General features: G+C 52.0%; 1 protein-coding gene across 4 annotated transcripts in view; it reads left to right on the top strand.

The window, feature by feature from the left end:
- ITGAE (integrin subunit alpha E) overlaps window positions 1-19990 on the top strand; it is an 84527-nt gene that overhangs the window by 32379 nt on the left and 32158 nt on the right. For all 4 annotated transcript variants that reach the window (XM_027767887.1, XM_027767889.1, XM_027767888.1 and 1 more), the window contains exons 6-20: window positions 290-439; window positions 814-929; window positions 1565-1716; window positions 2459-2612; window positions 3199-3349; window positions 3806-3873; window positions 4602-4737; window positions 5490-5632; window positions 5996-6136; window positions 6783-7007; window positions 8335-8465; window positions 10304-10434; window positions 11530-11693; window positions 13462-13590; window positions 18986-19059. In XM_027767887.1, the coding sequence (XP_027623688.1) occupies window positions 290-439; window positions 814-929; window positions 1565-1716; window positions 2459-2612; window positions 3199-3349; window positions 3806-3873; window positions 4602-4737; window positions 5490-5632; window positions 5996-6136; window positions 6783-7007; window positions 8335-8465; window positions 10304-10434; window positions 11530-11693; window positions 13462-13590; window positions 18986-19059 (2065 nt within the window). The remainder of the gene's footprint in view (window positions 1-289; window positions 440-813; window positions 930-1564; window positions 1717-2458; window positions 2613-3198; window positions 3350-3805; window positions 3874-4601; window positions 4738-5489; window positions 5633-5995; window positions 6137-6782; window positions 7008-8334; window positions 8466-10303; window positions 10435-11529; window positions 11694-13461; window positions 13591-18985; window positions 19060-19990) is intronic.

The raw sequence follows: 19990 nt of genomic DNA, 5'->3' as shown, positions 1-19990 counted from the left end.
TTTTTTTTTTTTTTGAGAGATTTTCACTGTAGGGCGCGTGCGCTCGCCAGACAGACAGAGAGAGACATAGAGACAGAAAGCGAGAAATCACCCCCCAGGGGGGATGGTCACGCCGCAATCCCTTCTCCTCCATTCTCCTCTCGGGATCCTGGGCACGCACGCACACGTGCCCGGCGTGAGTTTTAAGCCACCGGGTCCGGGACACGAACCGCGGTCGACTACGTGGGAGTCCAGCGACATAGCCATTACGCTAACTGCTGGTTCCCCCGTGTGTGTGTTTTTTTAAAAGAAAATCTCCTAGATCCAGAAGCACATGTGGACACTGGAGACTGCTACGGGGACAGAGAACGCAGCATGAGGGAGAATGAGAACACAGCCAGACAGCGTCGGGCTCTGGAGAAGGCAGAGGAAGAGGAGGAAGAGGAAGAAGAGGAAGGAGGTGAAAAGAGGCAGATGTAGTTTGCTCTCAGAGGCTGTCAGGGCCCAACTCTAGGCTGGCAGCCTCCAGTAGGGAGTAGTGGCTGGATTCTATAGGCCCAGCCAACCTCAGCTCCACCCTTCCATCTTACATGGGAAAACTAAGGCTCCGAGAATGAGAAAGAGTGATTCACACAAGTCGGAGCCTGAGCAGGTTCTAGCTCTCTCTCTCTGCCTCTCAAACAAAAGTTCCACTTATTGGAGCTTCACCAACTTCTTCCCTGAACAGAGCCTTCAGGGCTTGGATGGTGGGATGCCCTATAGGTCAGGCCATGTTGCCATCACTCCTTTCCCAAATCTCATTTCCACTCATCACCTGCTCATTGTCTTGGCCAGGCACTGAGATCGCCATCATCTTAGATGGTTCAGGAAGCATCAATGCCACAGACTTTCAGAAAGCCAAAGACTTTATATCCAACATGATGAAGAACTTCTATGAGAAGTGTTTTGAGGTAGGCATCCCTAAGAGCTGCTCTTAGTCTATCAGTTTCCTATTGCTGTATAACAAATTGCTTCAAAAAAGCAGTCACTTTCTTTGCTTATAATTCTGTGGGTCAGATATTTGGGCTGGGCTCAGCGGGATGGTTCTTCTGTTGGCTTTGGCTGGAGTTATTCTCCAGCTGCAGGCATCTGGTGTCTTGACTGGAGCTGGATGGCCTAAGATGACCTCTACTTACTTGCCTGGGCCATGTGTCTCAGCAGGGCAGCCCAAGGTTTTCATGGCAGCAACATTCTAGAAGACCTCTTGGTCTTACACACACAAGCACTTACCAAGTCTCTTCATTATATCTGCTGATGCTCCATTGGTCAAAGCACATGGTCAATCCTATAGTCAATATGGAGGGAGATTACATAGAGACATGAATTCAGGAGAAATCTGCGATTCCCAGGGGGTCATTACTACTACCCATCCTCCACTGCTACTTGCTTAGATTTCCCTCTGCTTCAGCCTCTCCTTTTGCCCAGGGACAAGATAGAGTGAGTGGGTTATTCCAGTGCTCCAGGGGGAGCCATCTCAGGGAAAGGGGTGGCCTTGGGCATGGCAACTCTGCCTACCTCCTACCCTGCCTCCACCCCTTCCTTCCAGTGCAGCTTTGCCCTAGTGCAATATGGGGAGGTGATCCAGACTGAGTTTGACCTTCGGGACAGCCAGGATGTGAACGGCTCTCTCGCCCGAGTCCAGAACATCACTCAAGTGGGGAGTGTCACCAAGACTGCCTCAGCCATGCAGCACGTACTGTGAGTATGAGGACAGTGGGAATTACCCCAGCACCTACATGGTACTGACCCGTGGCCCTGCCCAGAGACTCTGTGACGTTATGCCTGGAGGTAGCTGGGCAGAACTGTGAGAGGAGGGGTCAAGGTTCAGGCTCTTCTCTGGCTGAGAGGCAATATGAGGGATGACACACCAGGATTGCCCTCCAAAAATTCTTCCAAAGACTTTTTTTGTGAGAGGCAGTTAGACACAAAGTACTCAATGGACAGGCTGCCTGGGTTCAAATCCTATGTCTGACTATACTGTGTGACCTTTGGCAAGTTACCTAGTCTCTCTGTGCTTCAATTTCCCAGCTTTAAAAATAAGGAATAGTACTTGGCTCATGGGGTTCTGTGAGGATGAAATGAGCTAAAATGCATAGAGTATTTACAGCAGCGCCTGGCACATAGTAAGTGCTATGGACGCATCATCCATGGGTTTAGTGCCATCACTATTCCTGCACACACGGAAGGACAGGCCCACGTGCTGTCTAGCACCGTTCTGTTGGGAGCAGGTAAGGAGAGAGAGCCCCGGTCACAGCCCTACCTCCACTTACTCTTACAAGTGACATAAAGGCATCAGCGCCCTCTCTGGGCCTTTGGTCCCCATTCAGGAGGGCTCACGAATCCTCTCCAATTCCTAAACACACCAGGGAGTAAAATCTCCCCCAGGGCTCAGTCATCTTTCTGGAAAAGTTTTCCTCTTCATCTCCTCTCCCCTCCTTAGAGACAACATCTTCACGCCAAGTCATGGCTCCAGAGAAAAGGCAGCTAAGGTCATGGTGGTGCTGACAGATGGTGACATATTTTGGGACCCTCTCAACCTCACCACTGTCATCAACTCCCCAAAGATGCAGGGTGTGGAGCGCTTCGCCATCGGGGTAAGAACTGGGAGCTGGGGGTACCTCCTGAGCCTGATCAGCCTGGGGTGGGGAAGAGCTAAGGGGTTTCTGGAAGCAGCACACCCAAATCCTGCCCTAGTCACACGTACTTCTCCCAGTCCCTGCACCCTGTGTGTCCCCTCCCCCAAATGGGCTTTTCTAACAGAGGCTCACTTGCCCGTGGTGGTCTGAGCAGCAGTGTGAGAGCCCACAGGAAGGACTTCCTGGAGGAGATGGTGCCAAGTGTAGTCCTGGAGGATGAACAGGAGTAGCCAGCCTAGTTCAGAGGGGAGGCGGGAAGGGCTTTGCAAGCAGATGGAACAGCATGGCAGAGATGAGAAGAACCCTGGGAACATTCCAGAAACACACGTAGTTTGATAAAACTGGAGTTTTGCTCTGTGTGTGTGTGTGTGTGTGTGTGTGTGTGTGTATGTGTGTGTGCAGGAGCAGGGAAGGAAGGAGGAGGAAAAGTGGCAGGTGATGGAGGGCCCTGAAGGACCAGGCAGTGGTGTTGGCTCTCCCCCTGGGCCTGGTGAGCTCTTGCAGTGCTGACCTGCTGACCCACTGACCCAGGGTCTCTGTGCAGGTGGGCAGTGCATTTAACAAGGAGAGGGCCTACACAGAACTGAAGCTGATCGCCTCAGACCCCGATGAGACCCATGCCTTCATGGTAGCCAACTACTCGGTGCTGGATGGGCTGCTGAGCAAACTGCAGCGGAACATTATCCGCATGGAAGGTGAGGACTCCGGGCTGGGCCACCCGTGGCAGCCCCCTTGACGTTGGGCAGGAGGCCTGAGCCCTGTGTCCTACCACTATGGGATAGTCTGCGCAGCTCCCCTCAACTCCCTAAGCCTCCGTTGTTCCATCTCTAAAAAGGCCACAATATGCCCAGTCCTCCTGACTTCCCAGCTGCCTGCGAGCTCTGATGATCTGAAAGGTGCTAGAAAAGTAAGGATGCTGGGGCTTTGTTTCTTTTCCCAGGAGCTCAGAGATGAGAAAACTGAGGCCCAGAATGGAAGCCGGCTGCCCTGGCCTACTCAGCCGGGAGTGGCTACAGCAGGAAGCAGGCCTCTCCTCTCAGCCCTGTGCTTTTTCCTTTATACCATAGCTCCCCGGCCATGTGGGCCCATTGGTTTGGTTTCTCCCTTCTCCTTGACCCGCAGCAGTGTCTCACTGGTTTCTTGGCTTCCAGGCACAGTTGGAGAGGCCATTCGCTACCAGTTGGCACAGACTGGCTTCAGCGCCCAGCTCCTGGACAAGGTACACGCTGACTCAGCACTGGGCGGGCTTGCTGGCAACACCCGGGGCTCTGGGACTCCTGGCTCACGGGCAGGGTCTGCCCTCCCTGTGGAAATGCCTCTGAAGGGGCCATCTTAGGATGAAGGGACACACTTCTGCTTGCTGTGTCTGGACCATTAGACTGATGAATGAAAGGTCATGTTTAGTACAGGTGGTTTTGTTCTGTGTGCTCAGACACCGGGCTGTTCCCCTTTACGGGCCAGGAAGCGGGACTTGGCCTGGCTCAGCTTGCCAACCCAGCTGCTGACTTCTCCTGCAGGGCAGCACTGTTCCCACACATAGGGAGGGAGCCAGGCCCCCGAGGTCGCAGTCCTGTGTATGGTGGAAGCAGTTTGTACCTTCCGTCCACACAGGTGGGCCTTGTGTCCAGCTCAGGCTGGGAAACCCGAGGAATAGCAGATGAGCACTCTCTTGCTGGATCATACTTGATTTAAAATGTTCAACATCTGGATCCCTGGTGGCCTTCTGGAGACAGAGCTGCCCCAGCAGGGTCATTCATGGGTACAAGGTGGGACCCCAAAGTTTTTCCATCTCACCTTCCTGTCTGCACCTCTGCCCAGGTGGGCACGATCCTTTGAATGCACTTCCTACTTCTTTCCAGCCAGGTTCACTGCACTGGCCTGTGGGCCCGCGGCCACCATAGCTGGCCCCAGGGTCCCTCCTGCTCACTGGGCCTCATATTCCTGCAGGGGCAGGTGCTGCTCGGGGCCGTAGGAACCTTTGACTGGTCTGGGGGTGCACTGCTTTACGACATGCACAGCCGTCGCGGCCGCTTCCTGAACCAGACTGCGGTGGACGCCAAGGTTGCGCAGTACGGCTACATGGGTGAGCCGGGCCAGATGGGGCCGGGGCAGAGATCGAGGCTGCGCTTGGGCTGTGCTAGGTTGGTTGGTCCTGGTTGGTCACATGGGGTGAAGGGCAGGCCTGGTTAGACCCTGAGGTTGAGAATTTCAGCCTCCTAGGTTGGGATCCGGCCCGCAGGGTAGCAGAGTACAGTCTGCAGTGAGGCCCTGGGCAACTCCCTAGGGGAGGGCGGGGCCTCTCCATTAATACACAGTAGAGCTGGGTGTCTCCCACCTCTGTCCTCAGTGCTGTGGGTGGTGAGTGTGTATGAATGAGTGTATTTTGAGCGCTGCTGGGTATATGGCAAAGTGCATGTGTACATGGCATTGTTGGGTGGGGCATGTGTGTGACTGGTGACAGCGGAGGTAGGAGCGCTTGCTCATGCCGGTTTTTAAGAAGGTGAGAAAGTCTTTCTTCTTAGTATTATTCCTCCCCCCCTCAATTTGCTAGCCGAAGTGTGTACTTGCTGGAGAGAGAGAAAGTGAGAAAGCACCCCCCAGCGGGGGTGATCACACCATCATTGCGTCTCCATTTCTCCTTTCACGATTTTTGGCACACACACACACAACTGGTGTGTTTTTCACGCTGTGAGTTCTGGGACTCTAATGGTGGCAGTTGGCCATGTGAGATCCAGCTGCCTTGAGCACCATGACACGTGGGAGGCCTGGGGAAGGGAGGGGCCGAGGGAGTGGTGGGTGGGCGCACCTGTTCAGAACCCCACCCTCTGCGCTCAGGTTACTCGGTGGCTGTGCTGCACAAGGCCTGTGGCCCCTCCTACATGGCGGGGGCTCCTCAGTACAAGAGGCGTGGGGCCGTGTTTGAGCTCAGGAAGGAGAGCGGAAAGGCCAGTTTCATGCCTGTGCTGGAAGGAGAGCAGGTACCTGCTGGGGAGCACCCCTTCTTTTGGGGGGTCGGGATCTGGAGGTCCCAAGGGAAAGTCTGGCCCTGGGGCACCTAGTGGGTTGGGGTTCAGATTAGGTAAAGTGCAGGCCCTGGGATAGAGCTCAGGGATCCTGCCGGGGCCCCACACGTCTGATTGCTGGTGGCTTCCCCCCTGTGGGGCACAGGGCTGCTCTCCCAGACTCCTGCGTTACTCTAAAGGGCAGATGGACAAGAGACCCATACTTGATGATCCAGGAAGAGCACGAGTAGGGGGTCTAGCCTGGCCACAGGGGCCGCAGGGGTGAGGAGGCCTCCTCCGGCACTCCCTGCGTGCTGAGTTACTCCTCCTGGGCTGTAGATGGGGTCCTACTTTGGCTCTGAGCTGTGCCCTGTGGACATCGACGTGGACGGGACCACGGACCTCCTGCTGGTGGCTGCTCCCTTTTACCACATTCGTGGAGAAGAAGGCAGAGTCTACGTGTACCGCCTGAGTGGGCAGGTGGGGAACCTCCGTCTCCACGAGCTTGCTGAGGCCCTGGCTACCCAGCCTGGCACCGCAGGGGTGGGGCCTGGGAGTGCCCTGGCCCTGCCTCGTAGGAGCAGGTGCCGATGCGGAGGCATCAGGGTGGTTGGCTGCCAAGTGGGGCAGCTGCTCCACCTCCCTCCCACTTTCTCGCCCCAGAAACAGTGAGAGTTGTCGATGGTCACACCCCTTACAGCTGCGTGGTTGACAAAGCACATTTTGTCGGATGTGTCACTTGTTTCTCACAGTAACTGTGGGAGGTGGCTGTCACTCCCATCTTACAGATGTGAAAGCTGAGGCTCAGTGAGGCTCATATTTGGCCAAGCATACCCCGCAAAGGTGTGTGGTAGACCCTTGACGAGAACAGGCTTCTACTCGCCAGTTCTGTACCCCGACCTGGGGTTGGGAGGGAGGGGACAGGCTCTGGGTCCGGAATGTCCAGGCGAGAGGATCCGTTTTTACCACTGGCTCATCGTGTGACCTTGGGAAGGGCCTTTGGCTTTTCTGAGCCTCAGACTGCCTGCTCGGGAACTGGAATCCACAAGCCCAGCGAGCCTGCGCCTGGATGGCTGTGGGCACCCTGCCCCTCCCCCGAGGGCCGAGCTGCGTGTTTGCTTTGCAGGCTGCCTCCTTCTCCTTGGCACATGTGCTGACTGGGCACGCCGGCTTCACTGTTGCCCGCTTTGGCTTCGCCATGGCAGCCGTGGGTGATGTCAGTCAGGATAAGTTCACAGACGTGGCCATCGGGGCCCCTCTGGAGGGCTTTGGGGACGACGAGGGTGCCAGCTTTGGCAGCGTGTACATCTACAACGGACACCGGGGTGGCCTCTCTGCCAGCCCCTCACAGGTGACCTTTCAGTTCTCTCTTGCTTCTCTTCTGGGGTTCCCACTTCCCCCAAATAGAGTGACCTGAGCTCTGAGTTAGTGCCAGTCCTAAGTGCTGGGTAGGTCGCAGGGGCTTGGGAGTGCCCTGGAGTCACTCAGGCCAGGGGGCCATTCCAGGCCAGGGCCTCACCCCAGCCCCTGCAGGTGGCAGGAGCAGTCTCCTTCCCTGACCCGAGTCTCGCTCCTTTCCCATTCCCAATGGGGAGCCCCAGGTCCCTCCTTCCTTTCTCCCTGTGGCTCTTGCGCCCCACCCAACCTGTCTAGGTCTTAGCTCTGGCTCTCAGGGCTTCTCTGCCAGCCTCTCACACTACACCTCCCATGGTCACCTTCCCCCACCTCCAACTGCCTCCTGAGCACTTCCACCTGGATGGCCCCCAGATTCACCCTCACTGCCCAGTGGAGAGCAGACCTGCTGCTGCTCTGGGCCCATCCCCCTCCAGCCCCACTAGAAACTGGGCCAGTTCCGGGCACTCTGGTGCTGTTACTATTACTATAACTCATTCTAACCTATTCCTGCCCTGTCCTAAGGATTCTAGCTCTCTCTCAAGTCCAGCCCCTCCCGTCCATGTTCCTCGGCACCGTCCCAGCTTGGGCCTTGCTATCTGTCCCCTAGACTCCTCCCTTGCCAGCTTCGGTGCCCACCTCCTGCCCAGCCCCTGCTCTGTTTCCTGCAGTGGCATTTCTTAAATGTAGCACTGCTTAGACCACTTCAAAAAAGCCTTTGCAGACCCCCCAGCCCCAATTCAAGTCCTCTTACCCCCAACTCCTGCCCCACTCTCCCCCAGCTTGTCCCTGGCTGTTGCCTTGGAGTTCCTGCTCTCTCCTACCCCTCACTTCCCCTCACTCCCCTCCCTGCTCTCTCCTACCCCTCACTTCCCCTCACTCCCCTCCCAAGTCCCACCTGCCCTTCAAGGCCCCATTCAAGGGTCACCTCCTCTGGAACCCTGCCCCTCCTTCCTGTTTCTGGGTGGGGGGCTGGGGGTGGCGGGGAAGCCCACAGCCCCAATTCAAGTCCTCTTACCCCCAACTCCTGCCCCACTCTCCCCCAGCTTGTCCCTGGCTGTTGCCTTGGAGTTCCTGCTCTCTCCTACCCCTCACTTCCCCTCACTCCCCTCCCAAGTCCCACCTGCCCTTCAAGGCCCCATTCAAGGGTCACCTCCTCTGGAACCCTGCCCCTCCTTCCTGTTTCTGGGTGGGGGGCTGGGGGTGGCGGGGAAGCCCACCTGAATAAAGCACAGGAGGACCGCCCCCTCCTGCCTCCCACCCGTGCCCTGTGTTTTCCTCCACAGCGTATCCGAGCCTCTGCCTTGGCCCCAGGACTCCATTACTTCGGCACGTCTGTGGCTGGTGGCTTAGATTTCAGCGGCGACGGGCTTGCTGATGTCACTGTGGGCACGCTGGGCCGCGCCGCCGTGCTCTGGTAGGGGTCGCCCCCTCTGCCAACCTTACCCACTTGCCCTGCCCTAAAGGGCCACGCAATTTACCAGGCCCTGGGGGAGGGAGAGCAGTGATTAAGTGGTCCTGGACGCGCCTCTCACCACACACCCTTGGGTTTCGTCGCTTCTGTGCTCCATCCCTAAGGGAAGTCAGGTCTCATGGAGCGTCTGTCTGCCCTGTCCTCTTGCAAAGCGTCCGGCGTGGCTGTCTCCTCCGCACCGCTCTTGGCTGCTGCTCACAGGCGTCTATAAACGGAGCTTCCGCCCTCACCCACTCCTCTTTCCCCAATCTGCCTCTCCCTCAGGCTTCCTCTCAGCAAGGGGCGCCATCATCTACCAAGTTCAAAATAACATCCTAGGAGTTGGGACCAGCAGATGGTTTCGTGGCTGGACTGAGTCTAGGACCTGTGACTTGAAACTCATGGCTGGTGTCCATGCATGCCCAAAATCCCGAGAGGAGAATGGAGCAGAGGCATTGTGGTGTGGCCATCCCCACGTGGGGTGATTTCTCACTTTCTGTCTCTCTGTCTGGAGAGCATACATGCCCTATAGCAAAAATCTCTCTAAAAACCTAAAGCCAAACAAACAAAAAACAACGAACAAACAAACAAAACCTAGGAGTCATCCTCGTTCTTTTGCCTCCCCGCACCACCCCACCACCCCGTTGTCGTTGGCTCTGCGGCAGAGTACCTCCCAGTGCAAGGTGCCTGGGCCAGTGCCACGGCCGTCCCCCTGCTCCACTCACGGTACTCCATCCGCCACACGGCAGCTGGAACACTCCCTTCACGCGGCCACCTAAAGCCCCTTGACCACTGCCCCTGAGAGCAGAGTCGAAATTCTTTACTGAGGTCGGCAGGGCTCTCTGTGACCTGGCCTGTCCACCTCTCCGATCCCATTACTACCCTCTGTGTCTCCAATAAAGCTGTAGCCGGCTGACCTTCGCGTCCCGCAAACAAACCAAGCGCGTTCTTTCCACAGGCCCTGTACGAGCTGTGCTTTCTGCCCCAATGCTCTTCCCCCAGGTCTTCCCACAGCTGGCTGGCTCTTGTTACTAGTTCTCAACTCCTGTGCCTCCTCCTGACTGAGGCCATCCCTCACCACCTAATCTAGCTAGCCCCCAGTCTCTTTTACTATATCCTATTTTTAAAAAGAATCATTATTATTATTATTATTATTTTGGAGAGGTTTTTGCTATAGGGCACGTGTGCTCGCCAGAAAGACAGAGAGAGACAGAGAGACAGAGAGAGAGAAAGAGAGAAATCATCCCCCCCGGGGGGAGGGCCATGTGGCAATCTCTTCTCCTCCATTCTCCTCTTGGGATCTTGGGCACGCACGCACAGGTGCCCGGCATGAGTTTTAAGCCACCGGGTCTGGGACTCGAACCATGGTCGACTACGTGGGAGTCCAGCGACATAGCCATTACGCTAACTGCTGGTCCCAAAAAGAATTATTAATTTAATTTTATTTATTCTTTTTTCTTTTTTAATTTGACCAGAGAGAGACACAGAGGTGGGGGGGGGAGTGAGAAAGCAAGCTACCAGGTCTGGGACTCAAACTATGGTTGGCCATATGGGAGTGTCCAGTGCCTTAACCACCATGCCCCCTGCTGGCCCCATCACATCCTAGTTTATCACAGCATTGCTGTACGTACTATTTCCATTTCTTCTCGCTTATTTGCTTGCTGTCTGCAGTCTCTACTGTACCCTAAAGACTCGGAGCCCCATGCTAGAGATGTCAGAGGATGCCTGACTGACCCAGTGCCTCAGCCAAGCGCTGACCTGGAAGTCCTTCTATGTCTCACGGTTCTCTTTGTCGTCTTTAGCTCACGACCTGTGGTTCGCCCAAAGGTGTCCATGACCTTCACCCCTAGTGCGCTGCCTATTGGCATCAGCAGCAGCGTGGATGCATCTTTGTGTTTTGAAATCAGCCCTGCCACAACTGTCACTGAGTCAGGTAACAGGCAGCCTGGCGACCCCGTCCTCCCAGGGTCGTCTTCCTTACTGGCTTCTGTAGGGGACAGGGAACGAGTTCTGGGGCATGAAGGAGAGAAGTGATGGCACGAAGTCCTGGAGCCGGAGGTCCCCTTGTCATTCGGTTCTGTTCAGCGTGACTACCCCAAGGCAGGGTGGGCTCGCGTTATTTTTACACTCTGAAGGGGTTTGTCTGACGCTGCTGGGAGGGGCATTGGGTCTCCCCCAGAGTGGAAGGGTTGAGTCTCAAAGAAGGCTCAGAAAGAGGCGGTTGTTTCTCATCTCCCAGCCACTGTGCCCTTGGGGGCAGAGGAGTGTGTGGGGGCTCCTGAGAAGTTTCCTTCTTTTTCTCTGCTTTTCATTTTCTTCCCTTACTTCCTCACTGTGTCTCCTTGGCTCAGGTGGGACTGGGTAATCTGCCAGAGGCCCGGCCTCTCTTATCCCTTCCCTGACACTTGTTGGGAGACTGGTTCCAGAAAGGAGAGGGCAGGCCTGGCTTTCGTTGCCGATCCAAGAGCTCCCTTTGGAGAAACCCCTCAGCAAGAGTCCCCAGGGTGGATCTCTCGAGAGCAACCCTAAGACAGCTCTCTGCTTCCTGCAGTCAGGGAGCAGACATCCTAGGGAGAGGTAGATGTACCACGGGAGGGGCACAAAGCCTGCCGAGAGCTGTGTGAGACTGGGCAAATGTCTTTCCCTTGCTGGGCCCATTTCTGTTCTGTACAGGAGGGGAGCTGGCCCAGGTGGTCTCCAAGATGCTCCCTGCCCTGCTAGCCTTGGGTTTTACTCGGCTTCTGTCTCCAGGATTCATCCTCCTTCTCTTCATTTTCTTATCATTCCAACCTCCTCCGCGAGGAGAAGGCTGACTCAGCCCTGGAACGAGCTGCCATGGGTTTAGGGGCTGGAGCACTGAGAGACCCTGGCTGGGTGTGGGAAGACAAGAAAAGAACCTTCACGGTGAAGGAGAACCTCAGGAGCCCAGCCCCAGCTGAGTGCCCGCAGGAACCTCGGGCAGGCAGGGGCCCTCTGTCGGGGGCCTGCTCATCCTGTCCCATCAGGAAGGCCCCGTCTTCATTCCCAGACCTCAGAGAAACATCTTTCAACCTCACACTGGACGTGGATGTGATGAAGCAGAGGAAAAGGATGCAGTGCGAAGACAAGGAAGGCTGTCTGAGCCACCGCGGGCAGTGGAGCAGAGGGTTCCGTCTTTGTGAGCACTTCCGACTTGTCCCCACAGAGGGAGAGGTAGGTGGAGGAGCTTGGAGGAGAGCTGAGAGGGGTCTGTGTCACTGAGGAAAGAGTTGATGTGCATGCAATGGAGCATACATCTGCACATACAAATGCAGCCATTATGATAATCATGACAGACTGAAGGGGTCAGCAGGTGATGTGGTGGTTAAGGGCATTGGACTCCCACATGGCTGACTGTGGTTTGAGTCCCAGACCTGGCGGCTTGCTTTCTCACTTTCCTTTTCTCTCATTCTGTCTTTCTCTGGTGAAATTAAAATGAATAAATAAATAAAGATAAATAATTCTAAAGAAAAAAAGTTTAAAATAAAATAAAAAAATCATGATAGACCGAGACTCACACAATAACATGCCAGATGGAGATAACACCAGAAACCTGAATTAGAGAGACCTGCTGAAACAGAGCACAGCAATATCTCTGAGCCTCCTAGAAGCTGGACAAAAAGGAGATGCCTTAACTGGTGACATTTTTCTTGGTAGTAAATCAGGAATAGGCGTCTCTCCTTACGTTCTCCAATCTTAGCTGATAAAACAGTGGGGCTGAAGGCCCTGATGCAAATCAACACCAGAAAAACGGAATGACAGAAAGGCAGAAATCGATAGATGTTATCCTTTAGAATGGATCACTCCTGGCAAAGGTGCTCAGAGACGTGAAAAAAATGTCTTCGTTGGGACACAAAGCCTAACAGGACGCAGACATTTGGACCTCAAAGGGTAATTTATTCCAATAAACAAACTCATGAACGATGCTTCTGACTACACCTCTGCTCCCAAGGCAGATTGGTAATTGGATTGAGAAATATAGACCTCGAACAAGTCTATGGCCTTCCTTAAATCAGAGCATACCTGAGCCTGGCAGGCGGGTGGTGGTTAAGGTGCTGGACTCCTACATGGCTGATTGCGGTTCAAGCCCGCAGACATGGTGGCCTGAAAATCACAACAAATAAATAAATAAGTAAATAAATGTTCAAAAATACACTATAGTGTGATATTAAAATTCCCATAGTAAACATTTTTTTTACTTTTAAAAAAGTACTTTATTTAACTTTATTTATTGTTATTATCGTTATTATTTTAATTTGACCAGAAAAAGAGAGAGAGAGAAAATGAGAAAGCAAGCTGCCAGGTCTGAGACTTGAACTACCATCAGCCCTGTGGAAGTCCAGAGTCTTTAACCACAATGCCACCTGCCAGCTGCCCCATAGTAAACATTTTTTAAAAAATCAGAGCATAACTGCATTTTCCACTAGGGGGCCATGCTTACTTAACTTGCATGTATTCAAAACACTTATTTTGGCAGAAAAGCTCTTCTAAACAAAGAGAATGGTAAATGGAGTCCCGAGCAGTCTTCTCACTTTCAGTTTTTATTTCTCTACGTCCACTCTGCTACCTTGAGAAAAATCTTTGTAATCACAGATGTGACCACGGCTCTTCCCTCCCAAGTCTCCCCTTTGCCCTCCAAATAAGGCCAAGCCAGTTCGTCACCCCTGGTGGCCAGAATCCCTCTGTGACTGGGGTGGGAACCATAAGGAACTGTAAGACCCAAGGCCACAGCCAATGAAGGGAGATATTCCCAAAGCTCTTGGCAGCTTGCTTGAAGGGAGTTTCTCTTCAGCCTGGTTCATTTGGAAGATGTTTAGGATTTCTGACTTACTACTTTCATTGTTAGTTTCTTCTTATGACCACATCAAAATTAAAAGTATTCTCCTTGTTGTCTTCTCCCCCACATCCAACTCTAACCCTGCCTTTGGGGATGAGCCTGCAGCTCTGTGAGGAGGACTGCTTCTCCAACATCAGTGTCAAGGTCAACTACCAACTCCAGACCCCCAAGGGATGGAGGAGCCGTCTCTACCCCATTCTGGACCACTACACTGAGCCCTCCGCCATCTTCCAGGTGACTGTCCGCAGCTGGGACCCAACCCTCTGGGGCCTATCCCCCCAAAAAAGCTCCTGTTTCCCCAATTTTCAAAGAAAGCTGGAGTGGGGAGAGAAGGTATTCAGAGAGCAGTTGGTCTCTCAGGGTACAAATGGGGAAACCGAGCCCCTGAGATGGTGTTAATTTGTGCAGAGCCTCACTGGTGGGTAACATAGGTCTACAACTAACCCCCCCCCCATACACACACACCCTTAGGACTCATCCCTTCATGTTCACAAAAAGCACTTGCTACATATTTAATGAAACATTTAAATGTGTCATGTACATGGGCCCTCAGCATCTCTGATGATGGCTGGTGGGGGGTCCCTGGTGGGGCTGGACTGCCCGGTGCTACAGAGAGGATGACTTGGCACACCTGTCCTCTCTGGTCCTGTTCAGAGCTTTCAGGATGAGTGTCTGGTCCCGCCCACACTGCATCCTACCGGCTCCTCCTCGTGCCCATCAGTGCAGTGAAGACAGGTGGATAGTGTCACAAGAAACTTGTCTCATAATGAAAGAAATCGGGGCAGTGGGGCGTAATTAGTCAGATTTCCTGATCCTGTGATATCTAAGGTGATTTTTCCCCACCCCCTCTCCACCCCTTCTGTCAAAGCCCTGGCCTCCCGGGGTAGTCATCAATCTGTTTGGAATGTATAGAAAAACTACTAGGAAGGAAGGGACAGCGTGAGCGTTACGAAGTAACCTTTACAGTTAGTCGGGATAAATGGTCTCCAAAACAATAAACAGCTGGACCAGCCAGTGGCATGGCGGTTAAGGTGGTTGGATCCTGCATGGCGACTGTGTGATTCCAGTCCTAGACTGATGACTTGAAAAACATGCTGGGTACACGTGCGGGCATGCCCAAAATCCTGAGAGGAGAAACGGAGGAGAAGGGATTGTGGTGTGGCCATCTCCCCCGGGGTTGCTTTCTCACTGTCCCTCTTTCTTGTCTCTCTGTATCTCTCCAGTGAGCGTACATGCCCTGTAGCAAATTAGAAAGCAAATAACACAAAACAAAAAGTACAAAATAGTTTATGCAGGTATAGAAAGCTTCAGGTAACAAAGAATATTTCCAGGTAATCATAGGACGCTCATGACTGTCCAGTGTTTTTACAAAAAAAGTTCTGTATTAATTAAATGATAAAAGACCTTTAGCTCCAGTTTTGAATAACACCCAATAAAACTGACTAGAAATGGGGGAGCTGTTGTGACTGTTCTCATCTTTTTTTTTTTGAGAAAGAGGTTTTTGCTATAGGGCGTGTGCACTTGCCAGAGAGACAGAGAGACAAAAAATGAGAAAAAAAAACAAAAAACCCAGGGGGGATGGCCACGCCGCAATCCCTTCTCCATTCTCCTCTCAGGATCTTGAGCACACACGCACATGTACCTGGTGTGAGTTTAAGCCACCAGGTTCAGGACTTGAACCGCGGTCAACTACATGGGAGTCTGGCAACATAGCCATTACGCTAACTGCCGGTCCCAGACTGTTCCCACTTTCATCCCACCAGGAAGGGGGAGAATCAGATTCCCTGTGAGCAAAGATTGCCTTCTTCATTTTTTTAGGCAAAGAAACTTTATTTTAAATTTATAATGGTATGTTATATATGTGTGTGTGTGTATGTTGTGTATATATATATGTGTGTGTATATGTATATGTATTACATATAAATAATTATTTTATTTTATTTTATTTTTTAAAATTTATTTTATTTTATTTATTTATTCATTGTATTTTTTAGTTTGACCAGAGAGAGACAGAGGGTGAGAGTGAGAAAGCAAGCCACCAGATTCAGGACTTGAACACTGGTTGACCATGTAGGAGTGTCCAGCGCCTTAACCGCCACGCCACCTGCTGGTCCCAATAATTATTTTATGTTACAGAGAGATTTTTGCTATAGGGCATGTCCGCTCACCAGAGAGACAGAGAGACAGAGAAAGAGAGAAATAACCTCGCCCCCCAGAGGGAGATGGCCACAATCCCTTTATTCTCCTGGGATTTTGAGCACACATGCACGTGCCCTCAGTATGATCCAGGCTGTCAGGTCTGGGACTCACACTGCAGTTGCCCACGTGGGAGTCTAGCACCTTAACCACTACGTCACTTGCTGGCCCTGGTATATTTATTTTTAAAAGAATTTTGAAAATTTTGGTATCAATAGCAAGTTAGGCGATTTAGGAAAGACGGGGAGAATGAATGTAATAAAGTTTGGCTATCAGTAGATAGGCACTAATTATGTATGTTCTTTCAAAAAATGTTTTATTTTGAAATAGTTAGCTTACCAGTTACAGGAACTGTCCAGAATCCTCATTTGAGAGTAAGTTTCAAGTGTGATATCTCTTTACAGCCCCATTCTTCAGTAAATATTTTCTAAACACAAGGGCATTCTCTTACATAGAATAGTATAATCATCAAAATCAGGAAATTAATATTGACAAAATACTAATATCTAGTCCACACATTTTTTTTTTAACTCAGTTTGCCAGTTGTCCTCTTAACATTGTTTTCTTTTCTGGAGATATTTTTGCGATAGGGTGCGTGCGCTCGCCAGAGAGAGACATAGAGACAGAAGGCGAGAAATCACCCCCCAGGAGGGATGGCCATGCCCCAATTGCTTCTCCTCCATTCTCCTCTCGGGATCTTGGGCACGCACACACACGCACCTGGCGCGAGTTTAAACCACCGGGTCCGGGACTCGAACCACAGTCGACTACTTGGGAGTCCAGCGACATAGCCATTATGCTAACTGCTGGTCCCTCCTCTTAACATTGTTTTTAACAAAAGGAAAAAATAAATTTCTGGGGCTGGCCTTGTGGCATAATGGTTAAGGTAGCTGAATCCCACATGGCTGACTGTGGTTCAAATCCTGGCCTCGGGGGCTTGAAAAACACTCTAGGCAAAACCTGACAGGATGGAGAAATGGAAGAGAAAGGATTGCGGTGGGACCACGCCCTCTGAGGGTGTGCTTTCTTGCTTTCGCTCTCCCTCTATCTCTCCCTGGCAAGCACACCATACCCCTGGCCAAAAACATGCAAGTTCTGGTCCAGGGTCATTCATTGTGTTTTATTGTCATTTAATTTTCATCTCCTTTAATCTGGAACTGCTCCTCACTCTTTCTTTGTCTTTAATGACCTTGACATTTTTGAAGGGCACAGGACAGTCATTTTGTAGAGTGCTTAATTTGGGTTTATCTGATGTTTCCTCAAGATTAGATTTAGGTTATGCACTTTTGGCAAAAATATCCCAGAAGTAAAGCTGTAGCGTTAATATATCACATTAAGAGGCACCTATGTTGATGTGTCCCGTTACTAATGCCATTCCCCTTCGGACTTAATAAGTATTTTTGTGAGACGCTATGAGATTATGTACATATCCTGCTTAACATTTCTTTCTTTCTTTTTTTGCTAGAGGGCATTTGAGAGACAGAAACAGGGGGAGAGGGGTGGGGAGAAAGTACCCCCAAATGGGGCATGATCACAACACAACCCCTGCTCCTCCTTTTGTCCATCCTGTTGGGATTTGGGACTCACAGGCACATGTGCTTGGCAGTTTCTTAAGCTGGGGGGCTGGGACTCGAACCATAGGTCGGCCATGTGGGATCCAGCTGCCTTAACCACAATGCTCCTGACTGGCCCCTCTTTGTGATTCTTAATCAAGCTCTACTATTATGGTTTGGCAAAGAGATTTTAAAAAATTAGTCCATCTATAAAATAAGTGAGGAAAAGTGATTAGGTGTTGGGACGCAGAAGTTCCTAGAGAATGAGTACTAGCTGGAGAGCTGGCTAACCCTGCTCTCTTTCACTGGGGGTGGGTGAAAGAGAACAGGCTACTTGGATATATTAAAACCAAACAAGGGAGATCAACAGATGGCGTAATGGTTACATCTCTGGACTCTTACATAGTCTACCATGGTTCGAGTCCCAGACCCGACGGCTTAAACCTCACGCTGGGCATGTGTGCGTGTGTGCCCAAGATCTCAAGAGGAGAATGGAGGAGAAGGGATTGTGGTGTGGCCATCCCCCCGGGGGGTGATTTCTCACTTTCTGACTCTGTCTCTCTCTGTCTTTCTGGCGAGTGCATGTGCCCTATAGACAAAAACAAAAAAATCTTAAAAAAAAAAAGGGACCTGCAGATGACATAATAGTTATATCGCTGGACTCCCATTAGTCGACTTTGGTTCAAGTCCTGGACCTGGCAGCTTAAAACTCATGCTGGATGCCTGTGCTTGCATGCCCAAAATCCCAAGAGGAGAATGGAGGAGAAGGGATTGTGGTGTGGCCATCCCCCCGGGGGGAGATTTCTCACTTTCTGACTCTGTCTCTCTCTGTCTTTCTGGCGAGTGCATGTGCCCTATAGCAAAAATCTCTTAAAAACGAACAAACAAACAAAAAAAAAAAGTGCCCTATAGCAAAAATCTCTTAAAAACTAACAAACAAACAAAAAAACCGCAGAAAACCCTGCATAAAGCTGTTGACCCAGTTAGAGTTCCACACTCTGACATCAGCAAATTGCATCTCCCTTCTCCAAGAAGCAGTTTCCTTTCAAGCTCTGGGCTCTGGTTCCAGCCCATGATGACAGTCCTGTAGAAAGCTGCTGGGGTGACCATTGCCTCCTGGGGGATCAATGCAGAGGTTCCTCAGCTAAGGAGCTGGCTGTGTTTGCTTCATAATAAAAAAATAAACGTAGCTACTTTAGAACATTTGACTTTCCAGGACCAGTGGTTGGCGTAATGGCTATGTTGCTGGACTCCCATGTAGTTGACTACGGTTCAAGTCCTGGACCTGGTGGCTTAAACTCACGCTGGGCATGTGTGCGTGCGTGTCCAAGATCCTGAGAGGAGAATGGAGAAGGGATTGTGGCGTGGCCATCCCCTTTGGTGATTTCTCACTTTCTGTCTCTCATGACACACTTTTTACATAGAAAAACATGCATCCTCACTTTTCTGACAGCCCAGTACTGGTTAGGTGGCCCCCCTTTCTGCCCCTGCTGGGCCTACCTACACTTGAAAGGAATAGAGAAGCTTTTCTTCTGCTAGGTTTTACCCCTGAAACGTGCAGAGCAGTGAGCTGTGAGGGATGCCATTTCATTTGCATGATGTCACTGTGATGGGCGTACCCACCATTCCATGAAGTTCACCCCGTTTTGACCTTGGTCAGAGGCTTGCCTCCCGGTGTGCCCGTGCTGTAGAATGGCCCCGGGAATGTCAGTCACAGCTCTCCCAGCTATCTGGGCACATTCCCAGCCCGGCTGGCTTCCCCTCCCTGTATGCACTGCTCAGTGAGCAGGACAGGCCTGTGTCCTTAGGAGATGATCGTGAGGGGAGCTGCTGGGGAAGGGGGCCCCTGGGCTAACCCTGCCCCTCTTGTCTGGTTCCAGCTGCCCTATGAGAAGGACTGCAAGAACAAGCTCTTCTGTGTCGCTGAGTTACACGTGGCCACCGCCATCTCTCAGTGAGTCTACAATGACCCTCCTCCTGCATGCGCACCTGGGCCTCCTCTCGCAGGATCCACCTCGTGCTCGCTTTCCCTTCCCTCCTGACCCACAGAGGCCTTCCACACTTACTAGTTCATTATGTCTTCAGACACCCCAATGAGCAAGGTGAGACAGGGACTTTGGCTCCCATTTTGTAGGTTAGTAGCTGAGGGCCTTTCACAGGGTCGCCGTGGCTGTTTGGTGGATTTAAACCCAGGTCTCTTGACATCCTGGGTGATGCCATGTTCACAATCCGTATTCTCCACTGCTCGGGCCGCTTCAGTTAGAACTAACCTCTTCCCTGGCTCATTGCTTGGCTAAATGAATGAATTACTCAGCAAATATTTCTAGAGCATCTACTTGGTACTAAGCACCCTAGGTGCAGGGGGTACTTCAGGGAACAGCACAGACAGAAATTCCTACCTCCTGGGGCTTCTAAGAGAAGATAATAAATAAGTAAATTCCGTGTGGATGGGAGGGAAACTAAGGCAAGGAAGGAGTACGAGGTAGAGGTGGGTAGGGCTGGAGTTTGAAATGGGGCAGGGGGTGAATTGTGGCACACAAGGGGGGGGGGATAAACTTTGTGAATGCCCTGAGGTAGGGACATGCCTGGCAGGTGGGACAAAGGCGAGGCCCCAGTGGTAACAGTGCACTGAGGGTGTGGGAGGGGCTTCATAGGCTCTCATGAGGGCAGACAGAGAAGTGACACGATCTTACATTTTAACAGGATTCTTCTTTTTTGGGGGGTGGGGGGAGAGGTTCTTGCTGTAGGGCGCATGCGCTCACCAGAAAGCAGGATTCTTCTTTTTCGGGGGGGGGGGGGAGAGGTTCTTGCTGTAGGGCGCATGCGCTCACCAGAAAGAGAGAGACAGAGAGACAGAAAGCGAGAAATCACCCCCCAGGGGAGAT

The sequence above is a fragment of the Tupaia chinensis genome, unplaced genomic scaffold (assembly GCF_000334495.1).
Source record: "Tupaia chinensis unplaced genomic scaffold, TupChi_1.0 Scaffold144899_1, whole genome shotgun sequence".
Lineage (NCBI taxonomy): Eukaryota > Metazoa > Chordata > Mammalia > Scandentia > Tupaiidae > Tupaia > Tupaia belangeri.
This window is presented reverse-complemented; position numbering and strand designations above follow the sequence as displayed.